Source organism: Mustela erminea, chromosome 5 (assembly GCF_009829155.1).
Source record: "Mustela erminea isolate mMusErm1 chromosome 5, mMusErm1.Pri, whole genome shotgun sequence".
In the NCBI taxonomy this organism is placed as follows: domain Eukaryota; kingdom Metazoa; phylum Chordata; class Mammalia; order Carnivora; family Mustelidae; genus Mustela; species Mustela erminea.
Window position 1 is genome coordinate 87,530,334 of NC_045618.1, and position 21,262 is coordinate 87,551,595.

At 35.1% G+C, this 21,262-nt stretch overlaps 1 protein-coding gene across 4 annotated transcripts in view; it reads left to right on the plus strand.

Annotated features, from left to right (window-relative positions):
* MIPOL1 (mirror-image polydactyly 1) overlaps nucleotides 1-21,262 on the plus strand; it is a 318,781-nt gene that overhangs the window by 205,955 nt on the left and 91,564 nt on the right. For all 4 annotated transcript variants that reach the window (XM_032344073.1, XM_032344071.1, XM_032344072.1 and 1 more), the window contains one exon: nucleotides 10,197-10,291. In XM_032344073.1, the coding sequence (XP_032199964.1) occupies nucleotides 10,197-10,291 (95 nt within the window). The remainder of the gene's footprint in view (nucleotides 1-10,196; nucleotides 10,292-21,262) is intronic.

Genomic DNA, 21,262 nt, shown 5'->3' on the forward strand with positions numbered 1-21,262 from the left:
TGTGATCAAAATTCTTACATAGACAACCTTTACATTTCCAGTACTTTCATAAAACAGTGTTAAAAGAAAAAAAATACCGTAAGAATGGTTATAACCAAAATTTTACTTTATTCTTTATATATTTGGTTTTAGACTAGACAACCCTACAGTAGGTTGTTTTCAAAGAAAAGCTTGCAAATGCAGTCTGAAACCTCAATTATTTCTATTTAAAAGCAGGTCAGGAATATTGTGAAAATAAATAAATCCAGTTAATATACTGAATGTAAGAATTCTAAATGTTAAATTGTGAAAAAACAGATTGGTCTATTTTTGATGGTATAAGATGTGCTAAATTTCAATGTAAACTTATCCTTCCTGCAGTGTATCCAAAAAGCGTGGGGACACTTTTGCTGTTAACCTAGCAGGTCCTGGAAAAACTCTAATTTTCGTGCATTACGAGACTCACAGAAAATAAAGGAAATGTTTCAAAAATTTTACTTCACAAAAAAATTGGGAGTAGAACCAGAGACAAACCCCTCTCCAACAGTAAGAAAACAGCTGGTCCACAGCTGCACTAAGGACAAACATCTATAGAAATACTCTCATCTTTAGCTGGGATCCCGATTCCTAGAGCAGGAAGACTAGGTCACTGAGCCAGAAATTCCAGCATTAATTCAGGCTTCTTGAACTTTATTAAGAATTGTTTCTCCTGGCTTCCTGATGAAATAGGCACAAGTCCTCAAAGGAAGGTATCCTTAACTTAGTCCAGTAGGATCCCACAAATTACCAGGAAAACATTAAATCCCAACCAAAGATTAATTAAACACATGAGGAAGAAAACCCTTGCTAATGACAGTCAGCAGATACAATAACTTCCAAAAAAGAACACACAAATACAACAGACAATCCATCTAAAAAATATAGAATAGCCATGTTTGAAATGCTTCAGTAAATACTTAGATAGAGTATGAATCACAACCATGAATAAATCAAAAGCATTTTCTAGGAAATACCATGCAAATCTGGAAAAGAATCATACACAAGTTCAAAATAAAACAAGAAGTTTTTGAAGTAAAACTCTCTAGATAAATGTCAGATTATATACAGCTGAAGAAAGAATTAGGGAGCTGGAAGACATATTAATTGGAATGTATCTGAAAAATTACCCATAATACAACACTAGTAAATAAAACCAATATTAGAGATGTAGAGTGAGATAGTCCTACAAACCTTTAATTGGGCTCCTCCCAAAAGGCGAGAATACAGACAATCCTGGAAAAGCATTATTAGACTGGAAAAATGACTGAGATTTTTTCTAAAGCTGATGAAAGATATTCTTCCAAAGCAAGATAAGAAGGATATCCACACCTAAATCACATTATAATGAAATAGAATTCTGACATCAAAGAGACACTTATAAAAGTGTCCAGCCAAAGGAAAAAAGATTGCTTTCAAATGAGCAACAGTTAGATTTACAGATGACTTCTCAACAGAGCAGTGGACTTCAGGAGATATTGAAATAATGCTTTCAATGTGCTGAAAGAAAATACCTGCTAATTTAAAATCATATATCCAAAATGAATATCTCAAAGAATGAATATGAAATAAACATATTTTTAGGCAACTAAAAATTGATTAAGTCATTTAAGCTTTTTAGTAAACTTTTTAAAAAGCTGTTTTGTTTTTGTTTTTTTTTCCAACCAGAAGGGAATAAAACACAAAAGAAAAGTGACAAATGCACAGTGACTCAAAAAACATATAATACTGATATTCTTTGAGGTTTAAACCTAAATAAATTAGAATATATTAGAAATAAACAGTAATAAATAATCTCGGAGGAGAGTAGAGAATAAAGGGTTTTAGGTCCTCTTATTGTCCAGGAGTGTTAATATTAGGTTTTTGATAAGTCATATTTTTCTTGTAGTTCCTAGGATAACCATTAAAAGGATGTAAAGGAGAGTATAACATTTAAAGTAAAGAGGGGGATATGGGATGATTATAATAAGAGAATCCAAGAGATAATAAGGAAAGGTGATATAAAAAGAAAAAAGGTAAGTATCAAACAAAAAGAGCATGATGGGATTACATATTTAAGCACAAATTTATCAGTAATTACATTAAATGTGATGGGATCAAATGTTTGAGTTAAAAAATGTCTGTCAGACAGAAAAAAGAATCATACATGCTGTTTACAATAGTCACTTCTAAACCTAGGCATATAAAGGAGATTGAAATCAAAAGGATATTAAAAAGCTATGCCATGTCGAAGCTAATAAAAAGATTGCTCTTTTTTAAATTTTTTTTCCTGTTTGTTTTTTTAAAAGATTTTATTTATTTGTTTGACAGAGAGAGAGCACAAGTAGGCAGCACAGCAAGCAGAAGGAGAGGGAGAAGCAGGCTTTCTGCAGAGCAGGGAGCCCAATGTGGGGCTTGATCACCAGACCCTGGGTCATGACCTGAGCTGAAGGCAGCTGCTTAACTGACTGAGCCACCCAGGTGCCCCAAAAGATTGTTCTTAAAACTATGTTAATATCAGGCAAAATATAATTTAAAACTACAAGGTTTTTTGGGTTTTGTTTTTAAGATTTTATTTATTTACTTGTCAGAGAGAGAGAGAACCCAAGCAAGGGGAGTGGCAGGCAGAGGGAAAAGTTGGCAGAAGGAGAAGCAGACTCCCTGCTGAGCAAGGACTTTTCCCCACTCCCCCCACCATGTGGGATTTGATCCCAGGTCTCTGGGATCAGGACCTGACTCAAAGGTAGAGGCTCAACCAACTGACCCACCCAAGTGTCCCTATAAGGTTTTTTTATTTGTTTGCTTTGCTTTATATGTAATAGGTGAAATCCTGCCTCCTTGACAAGGTGGTTTCCTGTACTCTGCAATGTTACCATGCAAGCACACAGTTGCCATTAACCACTATTAATTCCTTTTTTCCTTTCTTTCATTATATGCCCTGAAGAACCTATTCTAAAACTTGATTTCAGATATTTTGTCTCATTGTCTTTAGAAACTATTCATTTTAGACAGATCAAATGTATTGAACATGTTGTTGCATTTCCATTTTTCACTTTTTCTGACATTATCTGACATTCTAACAATATTATCTGACAACATTAACCAAAAACTTATATAGACCAACATGTATTCTGGGTCTGTGTAAACCTGTCATCTCTGACACTCAAGATCTGTAATCTGCAAACTGTGGCCTCTGAACCAAATGACTGTTTCTGTAAATAAAGTTTTATTGGAATAAGCCTTGCCCATTCACTTGTATAGTGTTTAAGGCTCTTCTCACACTGCAACAACAATTGAGTAGTTGCAAGTGGCCCACAAGTCTAAAACATATTAACTGGACTTCAATGATCATACTCTAGACTACCATATAACTCGAACTGATACTTTAAGCACAATCTTTTTTCATTTTATTGACCTGTTACTTGGTACAGTGCTATTTCTTACTGACATCAGTTATTTCCACAATAGTTTTACATCCATAGTTCAATAGAGTCTATTATACAGCTTACATACTTGTTCACTCTGATATGGCTATTTCAAATGATCAGTTATCTCATTTTATCATTGCCTAATAGTCATGTGAGATGGATATTATCCACCCCATTTTACCAATGAAAAAATTGACGTTCAGAGGCCCTAATTCAGAGTCATAGAACTACTTACTGGTAGCCAAACCTAACTTTGCCATAATAGCTGTGCTGCGTTCTTTCTGGAATACTCCTCTCCACCTCCCTTCTCTGTTTTTTGAACTCAGCTCACCCCTCAAAGAACATTGTCTGCTTATGAATATTTTGATTTCTGCTTCCAATTACAAACTGTTTTGTTCCCTTTCTCATGTCGGACCATAGATGACTAGACACTGCATATAAGAAAGACTGCTTTTGAGTCTGGAACCTGATCATCCTTGGTCTGAAAGTTATCTCAGTAAGACAAAGATGTAATAACATCTTAGGAATTGTCTTTTTTTTTTTAAGATTTTATTTATTTATTTGACAGAGAGAGAGAGAGATCACAAGTGGGCAGAGAGGCAGGCAGAGAAAGAGAGGGAGAAGCAGGCTCCCCGCTGAGCAGAGAGCCCGATGCGGGGCTCAATCCCAGGACTCTGAGATCATGACCTGAGCTGAAGGCAGAGGCTTAACCCACTGAGCCACCCAGGCGGCCCTAGGAATTGTCTTTAAAGAGCAATACACTACGGTAATATACTGTGGTAAGCAATCCTAGTTTTCCTATGAAGAGAGTGTGTAATTGAAATCCAGTCATTTTTATCCTTTTCATAGTACCTTTCAATTTTTTATATCCTTTTGCATGATAATTAGTTACATGTCTTTACTATATTTATAACCTGCTTCTGAGGGTAAAAAGCCAAATACTAGGATGGCTATAGTCATATTATTAAGCAATTTTCTAATTTGATGTATTGTTGGAACATATCTAATTAGATTCCTTACAAATGTGTCCGATAGTGTAACATAGTCTATACGTTATCATTACTCTATAAAACAATTCTACTAAAATGGTTAACATGGGGCGCCTGGGTGGCTCAGTGGGTTAAGCCGCTGCCTTCGGCTCAGGTCATGATCTCAGGGTCCTGGGATCGAGTCCCGCATCGGGTTCTCTGCTCCGCGGGGAGCCTGCTTCCTCCTCTCTCTCTCTCTGCCTGCCTCTCTGCCTACTTGTGATCTCTCTGTGTCAAATGAATAAATAAAATCTTAAAAAAAAAAAAAGTATTAAAAAAATAAATAAATAAAATAAAATGGTTAACATATATTAAATTATGCCATATTGAAGTGTGGTCTTGTATGGTAGAATAACCAGTGTTTTTTGGATACTTGTATTTAGTTTCAGCTTTCCTTCTAACCAACTATGAAATCTTGGACAATTTCCAAATGTTTCATTAAATATATATTAACAACAATTTTCTCACCTATAAAGTTGGGGACTGTATTACCTCTAAGATCCTTTTCAGGTCTAAAATTATTTGGCTCTGTGATTTAATTTGTACAGTCTGTTTCATTATTTAGCAGATATCACACTTAAGATCAAATGCCTTGGTTCTCTGATAAAACCAGATTACCATTAATGGTCTTGGAGTTACCAAAGGAAGGCTTAATTATATTAGACTGTTACAATTAAAAACACATTTAAAAAACACTAAGATTTTGAAGTAAGATAGAAATGGTTTCTCCACAATATCCATAACAAATTCTGTTCAGTGATGTAGGTGGTGTACTGTTTTGTCTATCATTCTAAAGTACTAGATAAGAGTCTAAGGAAACAATGAAGTTCATTTCTAATTTGGTAGCAATACAAATGGTTTTCCTATTTAGATGGCATTGCTCAATGTATAGTTTTAGGATGAGCTTTTCAATTATAAGACTAACCTAACATTAGTTAACCAACTCTTTTTCCAGTCACTTAAGGTAAATAAGTTTTGGGTATATAATGTACAGCATAGTAACTAAAGTTAACAGTACTGTATCATATATTTAAAAATTGCGAAGAGAGTAAATCTTAAAAAGTTCTCATCACAAGGAAAAAATCTGTAACTATTTGAGTTGACGGATGGTAATGAAATTTATTGTGGTAATCATTTCACAATATACATACATCAAATCATTATGTTGTAAACCTAAAACTAACACAATGTTAACTGTCAGTTACATCTCAGTAAAACTGGAAATGAACAAAAAAAGGATAATGGTACAAGGAAAAAGAGGTGTAAGGAGAAGATACTAAAGATATAAAATACACAGTGATTTTTCTGTAAATTTCTATTTATTATCAATAACTGTTATCAAGTGATATTTTGATTCCATTGCTTCACCTGGAATTAGTTCAGTTTTTTATCCCAGGTGTTCTAAGCAATACCTTTTATAGGTTGGGAATAAGTATGAAAGGTAGTTGGAGGACATATAAAATTCTGGAGTATACCATTGAAGATTCCAATGAAAATTTCAAAGTTTTCCTTATATAGAAAACAAAAGAAAGGATCAAGAATGTTAGAGTTCTCTTTATTCATAAGAAAAGGACAAGGTATGGTTTTTGTGTGTGAGTGGAGTGAGGAGATGAGGAAAAAATCTAAAACACATGCCGCAGGCCAGAAAAAGATATTTTGGTATTGCTAAGAAGGGAATTTTATTGTTTTGGAGCAGGGGAATATATTAGGTTAAAAATCATTTCACCTGACTGGCTCAGTCAGTAGAACATCCAACTCTTGATCTCAGGGTCTTGATCTCAACATCATGGCTTCCAACCCCATGCTGGGTATGGAGCCTACTTTAAAAAAATAAATAAAATATTTAAAATACTCATTTCACATTTTAACATTGCTGTATGCTTATTACAATGGATGGTGTCTTAGAAGCATTATTGGCATGATTTTTCTGCATAAAATTATAGTGTTTTAAAGTCAGTAGTATCTTAGATTCAATGAAATTTGGTGATAAGTTCATAAGATTTGTTTAGAGAGTTGTAAAAATATAATTGTGATTATATATGCTTAGAAAAATTATTTGTTACAATAGTAAAATTAGTGGATTTAGGAGGCCATAGTTTAGTCAAGAAGACAAGTGTTTTTAATAGGTAAATTTTGGTGGAGTAAACAACAGAATGTTTATATTAACTACTATTAGGGAGAGATGAACCAGCAACACAGTTTAAGAAGTAGAAGATCCAGCTAATGACTAAATACAATGTTAACTCTCAGTTGTTCCCATTACTAAGACTAAATACATACATGATTCCCAGTTACAAGAGTCCATGCCAAAAACTTAGGTGAAGTTTTGGAGGAATTAGAATAAAGAACAAAAAGAGCAATTAAATGTGGAAAGGCTTGATTGATACATAAAAAAGCAGCATTCTCAAGAGTATCTGGTACATCTCTGCTTGTCCTTTTCCCTGCAAGTGTGGCTAAGATGTATGAAAGTTAATCAAGTGCTTGTGAACCCACACATTGGTATTATTTATCAAATTCCTAAGTAAATACTTTTGTCTGTCCTGTTCTTGAGAATACAGGTGAGCCTAGCACATATGTGTATGTATGTGTGTGTAAACATATCTGTTAAATGTTTACATATATTTACATATGTATATTCCAGAATGTTATATAGTCTAGCAAGTTGCTTAATTTTCATGAACTTCAATTTTATCACCTATAAAATAAGGATAATTGGAGTTATCTCATAGGTTGATTGTGTGGATAGACTATAGGATTTCAAGCACTTGATAAAATGCCTAACCTGTAGTAGGCATTCAACAAATGGCATTATAGTTAAACACAGGTGCTTTCAAGTTACATCAATTTAAGTAGCAAGTTTGGCAGCTTATTTATCGTGTATATAAATTATAATATAGTGTGTATATATATATATGTAGTATATATAATATAGTGTGTACAACTTACATAAAGTACAGAAAGGGAAATTAGAGAATCAATTCCATTTACTATAGTACCAAGAACCATAAGATACCTAACCAAATAATAAACCAAACAATAAATCTAATGAAAGAGGTAAAGGATCTGTACTCAAGGAACTACAGAACACTTATGAGAGAAATTGAAGAAAACACAAAAAAAATGGAAGACCATTCCATGCTCATGGATCAAAAGAATAAGCATTGTTAAAATGTCCATACTGCCTAGACCAAGCTATACTTCCAGTATCTTCCCGATCAAAATTCCACTGGCATTTTTCAAAGAGCTGGAACAAACAATCCTAAAATTTGTATGGAACCAGAGGAGACCCCAAATCGCTAAGGAAATGTTGAAAAAGAAAAAACTGGGGGCATCATGTTGCCTGATTTCAAGTTTTACTACAATCACTTCTCAGCCTTTTGGCTAAGATGAAGTGTCAGGCTTTACTACAAAGCTGTGATCACTAAGACAGCATAGTACTGGCACAAAAACGGGTGCATAGACCAGGGGAACAGAGTAGAGAGCCCAGATATGGACTCTCAACTCTATGGTCTAATCTTTGACAAAGCAGGAAAAAATTTACAGTGGAAAAAAGACAGCCTCTTCAATAAATGGTGCTGGGAAAATTGGACAGCTATGTGTAGAAGAATGAAACTCAACCATCTCTTACACCATACAAAAAACAACTCGAGGGCGCCTGGGTGGCTCAGTGGGTTAAGCCGCTGCCTTCGGCTCAGGTCATGATCTCAGGGTCCTGGGATCGAGTCCCGCATTGGGCTCTCTGCTCAGCAGGGAGCCTGCTTCCCTCTCTCTCTCTGCCTGCCTCTCCGTCTACTTGTGATTTCTGTCTGTCAAATAAATAAATAAAATCTTTAAAAAAAAAAAAAAACAACTCGAAATGGATAAAAGATAAATTCGAAATGGATAAAAGACCTAAATGTGAGGCAGGAATCAAAGTCCTAGAGGAAAACATAGGCAGTCACCTCTTCAACATCGGCCACAGCAACTTCTTTCAAGATAGGTCTCCCAAGGCAAAGGAAACAAAAGTGAAAATGAAGCTTTTTTCAAAGCTTATTGCAGAAATTTCTGAGGCAGAAATCTTCATTATGGTGTTTTCCTACCAGACTATAGTTGGTTTTGTTTTTGGTTTGGGAGGTGAGGTTTTGTTTTGTTTTTTGCAGAAGTACCAGGTTAAAAACAAACAAACCAAAAAAAAACCTTCAAAATAATCATCTAAGGTACTTAGCATTGTCATATATTTATCAAATTCTCTATTACCTGTCCATATTTGATAATCCTTAAATAGATGCAAAAGGATGTTTGACATTTTTTAAGTTGAATGTGATAGGTCCTTTTTGTGTGGTTCTTTTTGACCATTAGTCACAGTGGGTACCTGTGTCTTCCATGTTACCATTTCAGTCACATTTTATACTTTATTGAAGATTAACAAACCTGTCAATTTTTGACATAAAGAGCCAGCCACTATTTTCAGATGCTTTTTAATAATTTTTGAGAATGTTTTACCTATAATTCTAAAATGTGACATGTTAAAGTAAGCACTCAAACATCTTAAATTTAATGATGAAGTAACTCTTTGTTAGGTTTGCTAGCCAGATAGAGAATAAATTATTTTAACCTCGTTCCTAAAGTTATATCTAAAGACATGAATTGTTGCATTGTTTTTATTATTCTCTATTATTAAAATAGTAAAGTGGCATTGTCCAGTGTTCACTTACATTACACTAATTAAATTTCCTGTGGTCAGGATTTCAATGTGTCTTATAACTTTATTCTTACGCAAGAAAATAATCCCAGTGAAATAATATGAGTTTAGCAAAATTAGTGAATTTCTGCCTCCAAACTCAAATCACTTTTTAATTATTGCCATTAGTGTAATTTGTGAGGTGTTTGATAACAATTTGCTCTGTGTTACCTATCAAACACCACTTGAAGTGAAAGACAGTCTTTTCATACAAATCAAATGTTGAATAAACAAAACTGAAAACTGACTTACCAATACTGTATTTTAAAAGTTCGGTTGAAAATTTTTTGGCTATGCCTGAAACCCAGTGGGAAAGATGGAAGTTATCAATTCTTTTAAAACTATAAGTTTGAACTCTATCAAAAAACTGATTACAGTCCCTTTAAATTTGAGTACTATAGGCAGAGAAAAATAATAACATCCCTTGAATAAAATACCTCTAACATTCAAAGATTGTTGTCATACTTCCTTGAGAGATTTTTGTCCTGTAGAAAAGGAACTGAAAAGGTTAAGTCCTATCTGTAAGAATCAGATTATAGTCCTGTGTATTTTTTTCACATTAAATATCAAAGATAGCTTAACAACATATTTAGAATTTTCTGGGTTTTACTATTAATAAAGTTAAAAGAAAATCTGGTGTGATCAGGTGGTAGAGCCACATTAAGTTTGTGTGTGAAACACCCATTGTGCTTATCTCTGCTATAGATATTGCTCTGAACCCATGTTCCACATTCTGAATTCTGTGTATAAAGTTAAACATTGCAGAAGGGCATATATCTGATGGTACAGATGAATAAGGCTGAAGTTGAGTAATAAGCAAACTTGGTAAATTTAATATGTTCTTGTCTTCAATATGTCTGCTATTAATATAATTTGGTTATTTTGTGGGAAATTATGAGACACTGCTAAAAATACCTGATAGATTTTAAAACTACCACTAATTTAAGGCTCCTATTTATACTACAATACTGTATTCTAACATACCAAAACTAATATTAAATTTCTTAAAGTATTAATTACTTGCAGGCAAAGTTGTTGGCTATGCAGCAAGCCAGAGAGACTGCAATTCAACAGTACAAAAAACTGGAAGAAGAAATCCAGACACTTCGAGTTTACTACAGGTAAAATTCTTTTTTAACCTGGGCATAAACAAATGTTGTTGGTCAGGCCCTATTGAACTATTTCCTCATCTAAATGCCACCTCTGAAATGGTATATATTTTTAAAATAGTACATGAATAACAGTAATAATAGCCTTTTGCCAATTATAATATAATATGAGAAATTTATAAAGAATGCTACTGAAGGATTTTTAACACTTACTTAATTTATGCTCCAAGAGTAGTTGTGAAATTAATTCAGTAGGTCACACTGACATTTTTTAATGAAAAGAACTAGAATAGAAAATGTCAGAGTGCATCTCCTACAGTAAGGGTAAATATTGTTTTGTGATACTTTTGTTTCGGTTTTGTGTTGTGTGAGAGTTGTGTGTATTGGGTTTTGTATAAAATATATATATTTTCACAGTGGATCATGGCAAAAAAAAAAAAGGGGGGGTTGAAAAATGATATACAATATCCTGTATGTTTTCTGATACTTAATAAGAGTAAAAAACCCTCAAGTCTAAAGTGTAAGAATTCACTAACTTGGGCTGTGAGTTATTGAAAAATTTTCTTTTAATTTTGCCCCTTCTCAGAATAATGTTGTTAAGTACCAAAAAATGCAATTAAATAAAAATCAGTTTTACTGAAATAGTTATGAAAGTATTATGTCATGATATATTACTATATTCACACATGATTATTAATACATAAAATTAGTATGTCTAACAGCAAGTCTATTAACTATAATTTCAAAGTAGTGATGACTGTAATGGTATTTTTGGGATAACTGCAAACCCTGAAATGTGATGTGAAAACACCAGTGGTTCCAATGCATGCAAATTTTCAAGAACTGCTACACAGTACTGCTATAGTTTGTTGCCTGTGTTCATAATTGTAAGAAATACAGTTTACACAAGAGTGAAAAATAAAGTTGAATTTTTTTTTCCTCATCCCAAGTTGAGAATGCCTGCTTTAAAGCAATGTTACTGGCATATTGTAGTTGGTTTATTATTATGAGTTGAATTCTGTCCCTCGAAAAAGATATGTTGAAGTCATAACCCCTAGAATCTCAGAATGTGACCATTTGGAAGTAAGTCCTTAAGAGAAGCAACCAAGTAGAATTGGGTCATTAGCATGGGCTCTAACCTAGTATGATTGATGTTCTGTAACGAGAAATTTCGACACAGACACACACATAGAGGAAGTCTATAGAAAGACACAGGGAGAAGACAACTTTGTGCCAGGCATCCACAAGCCAAGGAATGCCAAAGATTGGCAGTAAACACCAAAATGTAGAAGAGGCCTCGGGGGATTCTCACCTATAGCTGTCAAAGAGAGCATAGCCCAGCCGACACCTTGATTTTGGACTTGTAGGTTCCAGAACTGTAAGACAATAAATTTCTCTTTTAATCCTCCCAGTTTGTGGTTCATGTTATAGTAGTCTTGGGAATTAGTGCAGTTATATAATATGAAGTATGTTTGATTGATGACTGACTGGGGAATCATTTGTCTGCAGTTAGAAGCAATGTCTGTGTGTGATCATGTGGGTAAACAGAAGCTTGTTGGCTAATGAAGACATACCAGCCACTCACCCTTTTCTTTTTGTAACTATACAGTGGATATGAAAACCCTTCCTCCATACTTTACACCAATGGATTCTCAACTATAGCTGTGCATTAGAAGCACGTGAGGAGCCTCTCAAAATCCTAATCCCCATCTCCTCCTAGGCCAACTACATCAGTCTCCTGAGGTAGGACTACGTTGTCAGTGTGTTTTAAGTTCCCTAAAAATTCCCACATGTATTCAAGTTTGAGGGATGTTGCTTTACAAATGCATTTCAGGTAGCTACATTGAATTAGGGTCTTGGTAGAATAATAGAGGCATATATTAAACCCTTTACTAGGACTTAATGAATATTGTGTGGTTTGTGCCCTTGGATATTTGCAGTGCAATATGAAATAGCTTCACACTATTGGTAAGGGAGGGTTTTTAGGGAACCTTCTCCTGCCATCCTTGTGAGATAGGAGAGCAAATTCTTGTTGATAAAGTGACAGTGTCCAATAATTCTGAGAAGCATATGATAATCTTACATGAACAGGCATTCTTTTCTTGAAAAACGAACCTTGATATCAGTTCTTAATGCTCCTTCTTTTTACTGAATTACAGAAGATTACTGAAAGAGTTTTTAAAAATTGTAATGCTAAAATACTTGTTTTCCAAAGACTTTTAATCTACATGAATATAACAGAGTTAAACATTCTCTTCTAGATAAAGAGTTAACAGTTGTTGGCTCCAAGATACACTTTATATGTACCCCTGTCACTGCTGCTTAAAAAAAAAAAAAAAAAAAAAAAGAGCTAGGAGCGTGGTAAAGCTACTGGGATTTGCGCTTAAGACAGTCCTGCCTTTTGTGACTTATATAAATGAACCTCTCCAACACCATTTCCTTTTATGAAATTAGAATTATAGCACCTACCTCATAGAGTTATTTCAAGTATATACAGTTCTTAGCACAGTATTTAGCTTATTGTTAGTGCTCAACCAACGTTAAGATAAATTTACTTTTATACAACAATGTCAGTGAGGTAGGAGTAGAATCAAAATGTATATTACTGAAGCCAAAGGAGATTTAAAAAAAAAAAAAAAAAGGTTGCTAAATGGTTAGGAAGATAAGGAGAAAAAGTGTCCTTTTTATTGAAATTAGGTTGTCATTAGTAACCTTCACAGAATTTTAACAAAGCAATGGACACAGAAGACAGTGTTCTGTGAACTGAAGATTAGAGATCAAGAAGCATAGTAATTTGGACAATAGAGCGGTCCTTGAAGAATAATCTTGAATAAGAAAGACATTAATGGTAGCTTAGAAGAAAGGAAGATAGGCTAAGGACTTTTGTTTTTTTCTTTTTGAAAAATGGCAGATATCTGAGGCTGCATATGATTAATTGGAAAGAGCCAATGGAGAGAATTGTTATGGCTGGAACAGGGTTCCTACAGAAATAGGAAGAGGTGGAATTTAGAATCTGCCAAAGCGTTTTCCTTGAACAGGAAGATGGTCACCTTGGGCTCACAGACAGGACTCAAGGAGATAAGCTGTGAGATAGAAATAAGTTTCAGTTCACAATTAAGAGTTTCACTTTTTCCTGTAAAGTGAAGTTCATTGTGCAGAGGGCAGGAGGCTTTGAAAGGGAGTGGGAAAGAGTAGCTACTGAAGAGAAGGGGGAAAGAGAACTGAATTAAGGCAAGAAGAACACGACCAGCAGTCTGGAAGAGCCAGCTGGGCAAAGATGCTACCGAGGAGTATGAGTTCCAGCTTGTACAGCTGCGTAACTTAACAAGTTCAACTATCTTGTGTAGTAGCACAGAAGGGAGAGGATTGAAATGATCCAGGATTACAAGTTTGCAGGACTGAAACGGTGAAGAGGAGAGTGGTTGAAAGTAAACCAGCAAAAAGTTGTTTAAATGATGAATGATAGTCTAAACTAAATAGAGCAGGAAATAAAACTGAAAGAACATGTATATACCAAGAGAAAAAAAGGAGGAATCAAGAAACCCTAAATCTTGAGATCAAAGAGCAAAGGCAGTGGGAATTAGAAAATTCAAGAGCTAAAAGGATCAGAGATTGTAGGCAGAAAGCGGAATGTTGCTGTTTAAGATCTCAGAGGTGAAGCACTCAGTCTGAGCACTGACCGTATTAAAAGCACTGCCTTAGAAGTAGATGAAATGGAGAGTAGCAAGGGGGTCAGTAGGTAGAAAGAAGTGAAAGATTAATGACACTAAAGTATTGAATACCCATTTTGGATATTGTCTGAAAATACTGGGTACTCACTGTAAGTGCCGATGACTGTAATGCCAAATAACTGAAAAGTAGAGAGATAAAAGCTGCATGTTGAAATAAACAGCTATTTGTATCATATCAAATGAAGAAATCTGTATGGTGTGTGATGCACAGGAGAATGTGTGTGTCTATGAGGAAAGTTGCATCTTTCTAGATATTTCACAGAAGTGGAAACATACAATATTTTGAATATAAGAAGACCCATATTTCTATCAAAAAGGTACAGAGAACTTTCATGCATTGTTGATGGGGATAGAAAATGATGCGTGTGCTCTGGAAAGCAGTTTGGCAGTTCCTCGAAATTAGACATGAAGTTCCTACGTGATCTAGCAATTCCACACATAGGTATATACCCTAAAAGAACTGGAAGCAAGGACTCAAAAAAACAGATACTTGCACACCAGTGTCCGTACCGTATTGTTCAAATTAGCCAAAAGGTGAAAACAAAGCAAGCCAAGTGCCCATCAATAGATAAATACATGAACAAAATGTGTTAGATACATATGGTGGAATATTATTCAGCCATAAAAAGAGATGAAATTCTGATACATGCTACAACATGAATAAACGCATTATGCTAAGTAGAAGAAGCCAGAGGTATCTAGAATAGGTAAATTCATAGCTACAGAAAGTAGAATAGAGTTACCACTGGCTGCAGGAAGGGGGCATAGGGAGTTTCCAGGGGCTAGGGGAGGAGAGAATGGAGAGTTGCGGTTTAATGTGTACAGAGAGGTTTCTGTTTGGGATGGTAAAAATGTTCTGGAAATAAGATAGTGGTAATGGTTGCACAACACTGTAAATGTACTTCATGCCACTGAATTGTACACTTAAAAATGGTTAAAATGATAAATTTTAGGTTATCTTTCCACAGTTTTTGTTTTGTTTAGTTTTGTTTTTAATGAACAAAGAACATTCTGTGAGGGTATACAGAAATTTATTTAAAATAGAATAGGGTAAATCCCTGGGATATTAGACTCTGGGAAAGGAGAGGCAATTACAAAAAGAACAAAGGTAAAATTTTATGGGAGCTTCTGATTTAATGGATTCAAATGGAAGTAAACAGTATTTCTTAGTCACTTGAATAGATGGTGGTTACAAATCCATACATGAAACACAATGAGTATTCATAGAGATATGTTTCTTTCTCACTTTCCTATGTTATAGAGGATAGGATAAAGTTCCATTTTTATGTGAAGAAAACCCAGACTAATTCTGTAATCTCTGTGTGTAAAGAATTCCTAGATAATAAATTTTGTGTAGCGAAGTTTGAGAAAAAGTACATTTCAGTTATTCTAAAGTCAATTTTACACACACGTATGCACAATGTGTATATTACCATGTCAGACAAAGTTATTCACCAACAACCAAGAAAAAATAAGCTAAGAAAAATAAAGAAATTGGACAGTAAGCTGGAGTCAGGAGCAAGTCTGAGTACAGCTTGTATGTTTATACCACAAAACAGCAAAAGAATGAATAAACCTCAAGAGTAAGTCTGGCTCTCAGCTTTTCAACAGCCAAAGACAGGGAGGATGTCTTTGGCTGATCAGTTATCAGTTTTAGAGGTAGATTAAAATATGCTGATGACTTTCATTCTGCCTTTCCTTTAGTTCTGTCAGTTAGTGATAAGGACCTTATTCTCTTTCAGTTCTTTTCCAAAAATAATTTTGGAAATTTTATGTGCACTAAGAGCTACTGTTACGATAACCATTCCATTTCCCTGAATGGAAATAAGGAACTTGGAACTATATTTTTCTGAGCTTCTCTATTCTGTCTGTTGTCCTTTGAGTTTTAGAAGATTTTGAGTACTAAGAAGAGAAATGTTGGGCTTTCATTTTGTTTGGCCCATTTAGGGACTGGGTCAATGAGGTCCTTGGATAGAGATACTCAACCTAGACATTATAATTGACAGCTCTTTCATATTAAAGCAGGAGGCATAACAGAGGAATAGCAATAGGAAGACTTAAAATAAATTTCACTTAATCTTTTTTAAGGTTTTATTTATTTATTTGACACAGAGAAAGAGGGAACACAAGCAGGGGTAATGGGAGAGGGAGAAGCAGGCTTCCCGCCGAGCCCAGAGTCTTATGTGGGGCTCGATCCCTGGACCCCAAGATCATGACCTGAGCCAAAGGCAGACAGATGCTTAATGACTGAGCCACCCAGGCACCCAAATTTCTCTTATTTTAAAAGTTTTTAGTAAAGCATTGTACCTCCTCATTGCTGTGCTAAATGCTAAATTCATTTGCAACAGCTTCATTAGTTTCAGTCTAAACAGCTTCACCAGGGAATGATCTTAAACTTGTAAGGTTTAGATTTGTATTTAGTAATGATTTCTTTCCTGTTATTATAAACCTGTGGAGCTGCATTCCTCAGTTCAGGAGGCATAATAATAACCACCTCTTTCTGATCGAGAGAATGCCTAAGTTTCAGTGTTTGCTGATTTTACAGTTCTTCCTTACATTTCCTTTTGCTTAAAAAAGTGGAAGTTCAAGGTATAGATAAGAATTAGATCCTGTTGTTTAGTGCCAGTAAACTAGGATTTAATATTTATAATAACAGCAGTTTATGTTTTAAGTTTATATTATATTTGTGTAATTCCGTGTTGGAAGTTGCGATGCCTTTCAGAACCTGTGGAATTTACATTCCACATTTAGACCAAAAATATTGAATAGAATGCTCCATATTTTAAGGTGGTATGTTTCCCATGATTGTACTGGTATTTTCTTAATCATCGAAATCATTTCTTAGTAGAATACTTACATGTTTGACATAGTGAAAACTGGACTAAACATGAGCCCTACTAACTGGTTCGTAATATGCATTTCAAAGTTTAGAGGCCATAATATAGAGCACATGTAAAATATACTGAAAATAAAAAGAGATTCTTTATTTTTTCTGCATTCTTTTTCTAAATTTTATTTAGTATGAGTCTTTTATTTCTTAGTTACGTTTTTTTCTCTGTGTATATGCCACGCTTAGCAATCAAAAGCATTACTGTCACTAAGATCTGGTGTTTTGTTTCTTTAGTGGTGATGATAAGTGTTCTTGAACCATACATACTCTCAGAACTATGCATTGATAAGACGATGACTATGGCATGCAGGCTCTAGCCAGGACCGGCATTTTTCTCAATGCAACCCCTCAATGAGAGGGGTTGAACACTTGATCCTGATCACATTTGTTCAGCGTTCGAATCAGTTGTGCTAATTGGACTGCCCAATGACATAAAAAATTCTGTCACATAGTATTTTTGATAAGAATTAACTATCCATGAAGCTGTGTTATAGTACCATACTGCTAAAGCAGTAATAAAAAGAGCAAAAGACCTGAGTTCTTCCATTTTTGCCATTAATCAGATTTTTTTTTTAACATAGACAAGCCCCAAACTTTCTGTGTTTCAGGTGTTGTTGTCGTTGTTGTTGTTTAAGATTTTGTTTTATTTATTTGACAGAGACACAGTGAGAGAGGTAACACAAGCAGGGGAAGTGGGAGAGGGAAAAGCCGGCTTCCCTCTGAGCAGGGAGCTTGATGCAGGGCTCGATCCCAGGACCTGGGATCATGGCCTGAGCGAAAGGCAAACACTTAATAACTGAGCTATCCAGGCGCCCCTGTGTTTCATATTTTCAAACTTTGACACAAGGGGCTTTTGTAGTTAATAATAACATTTTGTGAAATTTGTCGCCCTTTCATATGAGGTAGATTAAATTTTTGTTTAGTGATATTTGTTTGTTTCTTTATTTAGAATCAAGAACTATTGAGGCACTGGTTCAGTTAATAGAACATGCAACTCTTGATCTCAGGGTTGTCAGTTCAAGCCCCATGTTGAGTGTAGAGATTACTTAAAAATAAAATCTTTAAAAAAAAAAAAAGACACAAAAACTGTCTTATACTATTAAGTTGCACCTGTTTTCAGGGCCTTTTTAACATACAGTTGGCTTCATCTTTACTAGTCAAACCACCATATATATTTGTTGGTGGCTCTGGATGCAAAACAAAAGGAAAATTAAAACGAAGTTTGAAAAACAAAAAACCTTAAAGTTTGTATTTTCTGTATGTCCAGTGATTTGGAATATAGTTATTAAAGATTTTTTCCTCCCTTCTCTTAAATTATAGAATGTGACATTTAGTAAGTTATTTCTGAATGTCAGTTACTTCACCTGTAAATGGATATCTGACCTACTTACTGTGAAAATCAGTGAGAAAATACATTTAGATTTTTTAAAGATTTTATTTATTTATTTGACAGAGAGAGATCACAAGTAGATGGAGAGGCAGGCAGAAAGAGAGAGAGAGGGAAGCAGGCTCCCTGATGAGCAGAGAGCCCAATGCAGGACTCGATCCCAGGACCCTGAGATCATGACCTGAGCCGAAGGCAGTGGGTTAACCCACTGAGCCACCCAGGCGCCACCATTTAGATGTTTTTTAAAACTGTAAAGCACTGTTCAAGAAAATAAATTAATAGTCTGCTGATAAAATTACTTTAAAAGTTTTGCTTTACTCAGATGTAAGACAGCTATTAAATTAGCAAAAGTGGGCTGCCTGACTGGCTCAGTGGGTTAAAGCCTCTGCCTTCGGCTCAGGTCATGATCTCAGGGTCCTGGGATGGAGCCCTGAATCCTGCTCTCTGCTCAGCAGGGAGCCTGCTTCCCATTCTCTCTCTCTCTGCCTGCCTCTCTGCCTACTTGTGATCTCTGTCAAATGAATAAATAAAATCTTTAAAAAATAAATTAGTAAAAGTCCATTTCTAGTGAAATATTTTATGCTTCAGTGACTGTATCCAGAAGGCTATTTTTTGCATTGTCAGTTTTCACTGTTTGCTGGGCCTTATTCTAACAAGTTAAAAAGCAAAACTTACTTATCAAGTGTAATTCTGCTGGTCTTTGTTTTTCAACCAAATGACCTTTACTCATCTTTTAAGAGCATTTAACAAAATATTTTGTCGTTTAATCATCGTAGTTAGCAAAGGGCCCAGAGTTAAAATGGGCTTTCTCCAGGTGTTTGCCATCTATTAACATTATTTCTATTAGCTTAAGAAAATTTTAATTTTAGAGTTTGTTGGATAAAAAAGTAGTATTTCCCTTGATCTTGGCACAGAATCACCATTTTATAGCCCCACAGGTGCCAGTTGCCTCATGCATAGGTGATCTTTCATTTGTCCCTTCTCACAAATGTAATCAGTGGCCAAATTCTGCTACACTTTTCCTTGCAGTGTCCACTACTTTTGCCTTCTTATTTCCCACAGTTCCTACCTTACATAAGGCTTGTACAATCTCCTGGCCAGGCTTTTCTTCCTACTTCATCTACTTGTCTCCATTCCTTACTCCTCTTAAGATTCCTGAAACATTATTTTCAACCTCTCACTCAGCCATTAACACTATTTAATGATACCACATTAGCTATACAATAAATTCCAAACTGTAACCTAACATTCATGAACCCTTGTTATTTCTGCCTCCTCTATGTCTGGCTTACTGTTCACCCATCATCTTTTGGCCTGCTGGTTTCATTCCTGTCAGTGGTCACCAGTGCCAGTACACTGCTTCACACATGGTAGGAACCCAATCAATATTTGTTGTACTGAATTGACTATTATTTGCACTCCCAAAATGAACTGTTCACTATTTCCTGAACACATCCACTCCAGTGCTTTCCCATATGTCTCCTATTCCTCCGGGAATACTCCATCTCTGCCTATGACCTTCTTATGGAGCTTTTGGAACACAATATAAATACCAATTATTCTATTAATCTTTTTCTTATATTTTCAACCGGAAATGATCTCATTTTACCCAAAAATTAACTAATTAACTAATAGTTCTTCACAATGGCTCTCACAACACATACTTCATGCTTACTTATATCATAGTTTTATGACTATTTCTCTTAATTCCTCTACCAGGGCTGCTATTCTTTATGTACACCCAGGCCTTCAGTAAATATTTGCCAAACAAATGAATAAACAATGAAATTTAACACTAGATTGAGTTTCTTATGATGAAAATTTTCTTTAGGGTAGTAGTGTGTGTATAATGCATACAATTAGAATTCAATGATGAATTAAATATTTGAAATAGTATGGACCTAGTCCAACATCTTGATTAATCATCTGCATCTGTGTGGGGCAAAACAGGGTCTCCATGTAACAGAGTATGTTATCTGACAGGAAAGTTTATTTTTTCCCAGGCCAACAGTGTTCAAACTTGAAAACTGTTATTAGAAATACTTGTTTGAATTTTACTTTTTTTTTAAATTTACAATTAAAAACTGAAGAAGCAATATTATTATCATATATCATGTTCATTCCAATATTGTTTCTTACAGTGAAAAAATAAGTTAGAATCTTTCCTATGGATATTTTGTTTAGTCAATACATTATCTTAAAATATTAAGTTAATTGTCAAAATAAAAACTGGAAGATCTCGGGCGCCTGGGTGGCTCAGTGGGTTAAGCCGCTGCCTTCGGCTCAGGTCATGATCTCAGGGTCCTGGGATCGAGTCCCGCATGCATCGGGCTCTCTGCTCAGCAGGGGGCCTGCTTCCTCCTCTCTCTCTCTGCCTCTCTGCCTCTCTCTCTGTCAAATAAATAAATAAAATCTTTAAAAAAAAAAACAAAACAAAAAAACTGGAAGATCTGCCAACATGGGACCCTTAATGATTATATCATGGTGTGTATATTAATTAATTAGTCAGGGTGCTCCAGAGCAAGAGAACCCAGAAACTGTATACATACATGCATTTGTAGAAGGTGGCCAGTCTAGAATATGCAAAGTAAGCTAGCTGGCTGGAGAGCCTGGGTAGAGTTGATGTTGCTGTTATGAATCCGAAGATGCAGAATTCCTTCTTCCTCGGGGAAGCGCTTTCTTTTTCTTAAAGCCTTCACCTAATTGGACGAGCTTCCACCCGATCCACCACATTATGAAGAGTAATCTGCTTTCCTCAAAGTCTACTGACTTAAATAGTAATCGTATGTTAAAAAAAAAAAAAAGAATGAAAGAAAGAAAAACTTTATAGCAACATCTAGATTGATGTTTGAATGAACGTATGGTACCATAGCCTAGCCAAGTTGACAAAATTAACCACCACACCTGTGCATTCAGCAATCAGCTGGGACTAAGTAGAAGCTACTTTTCACTAAAAAGAGCACACACTCTCTATT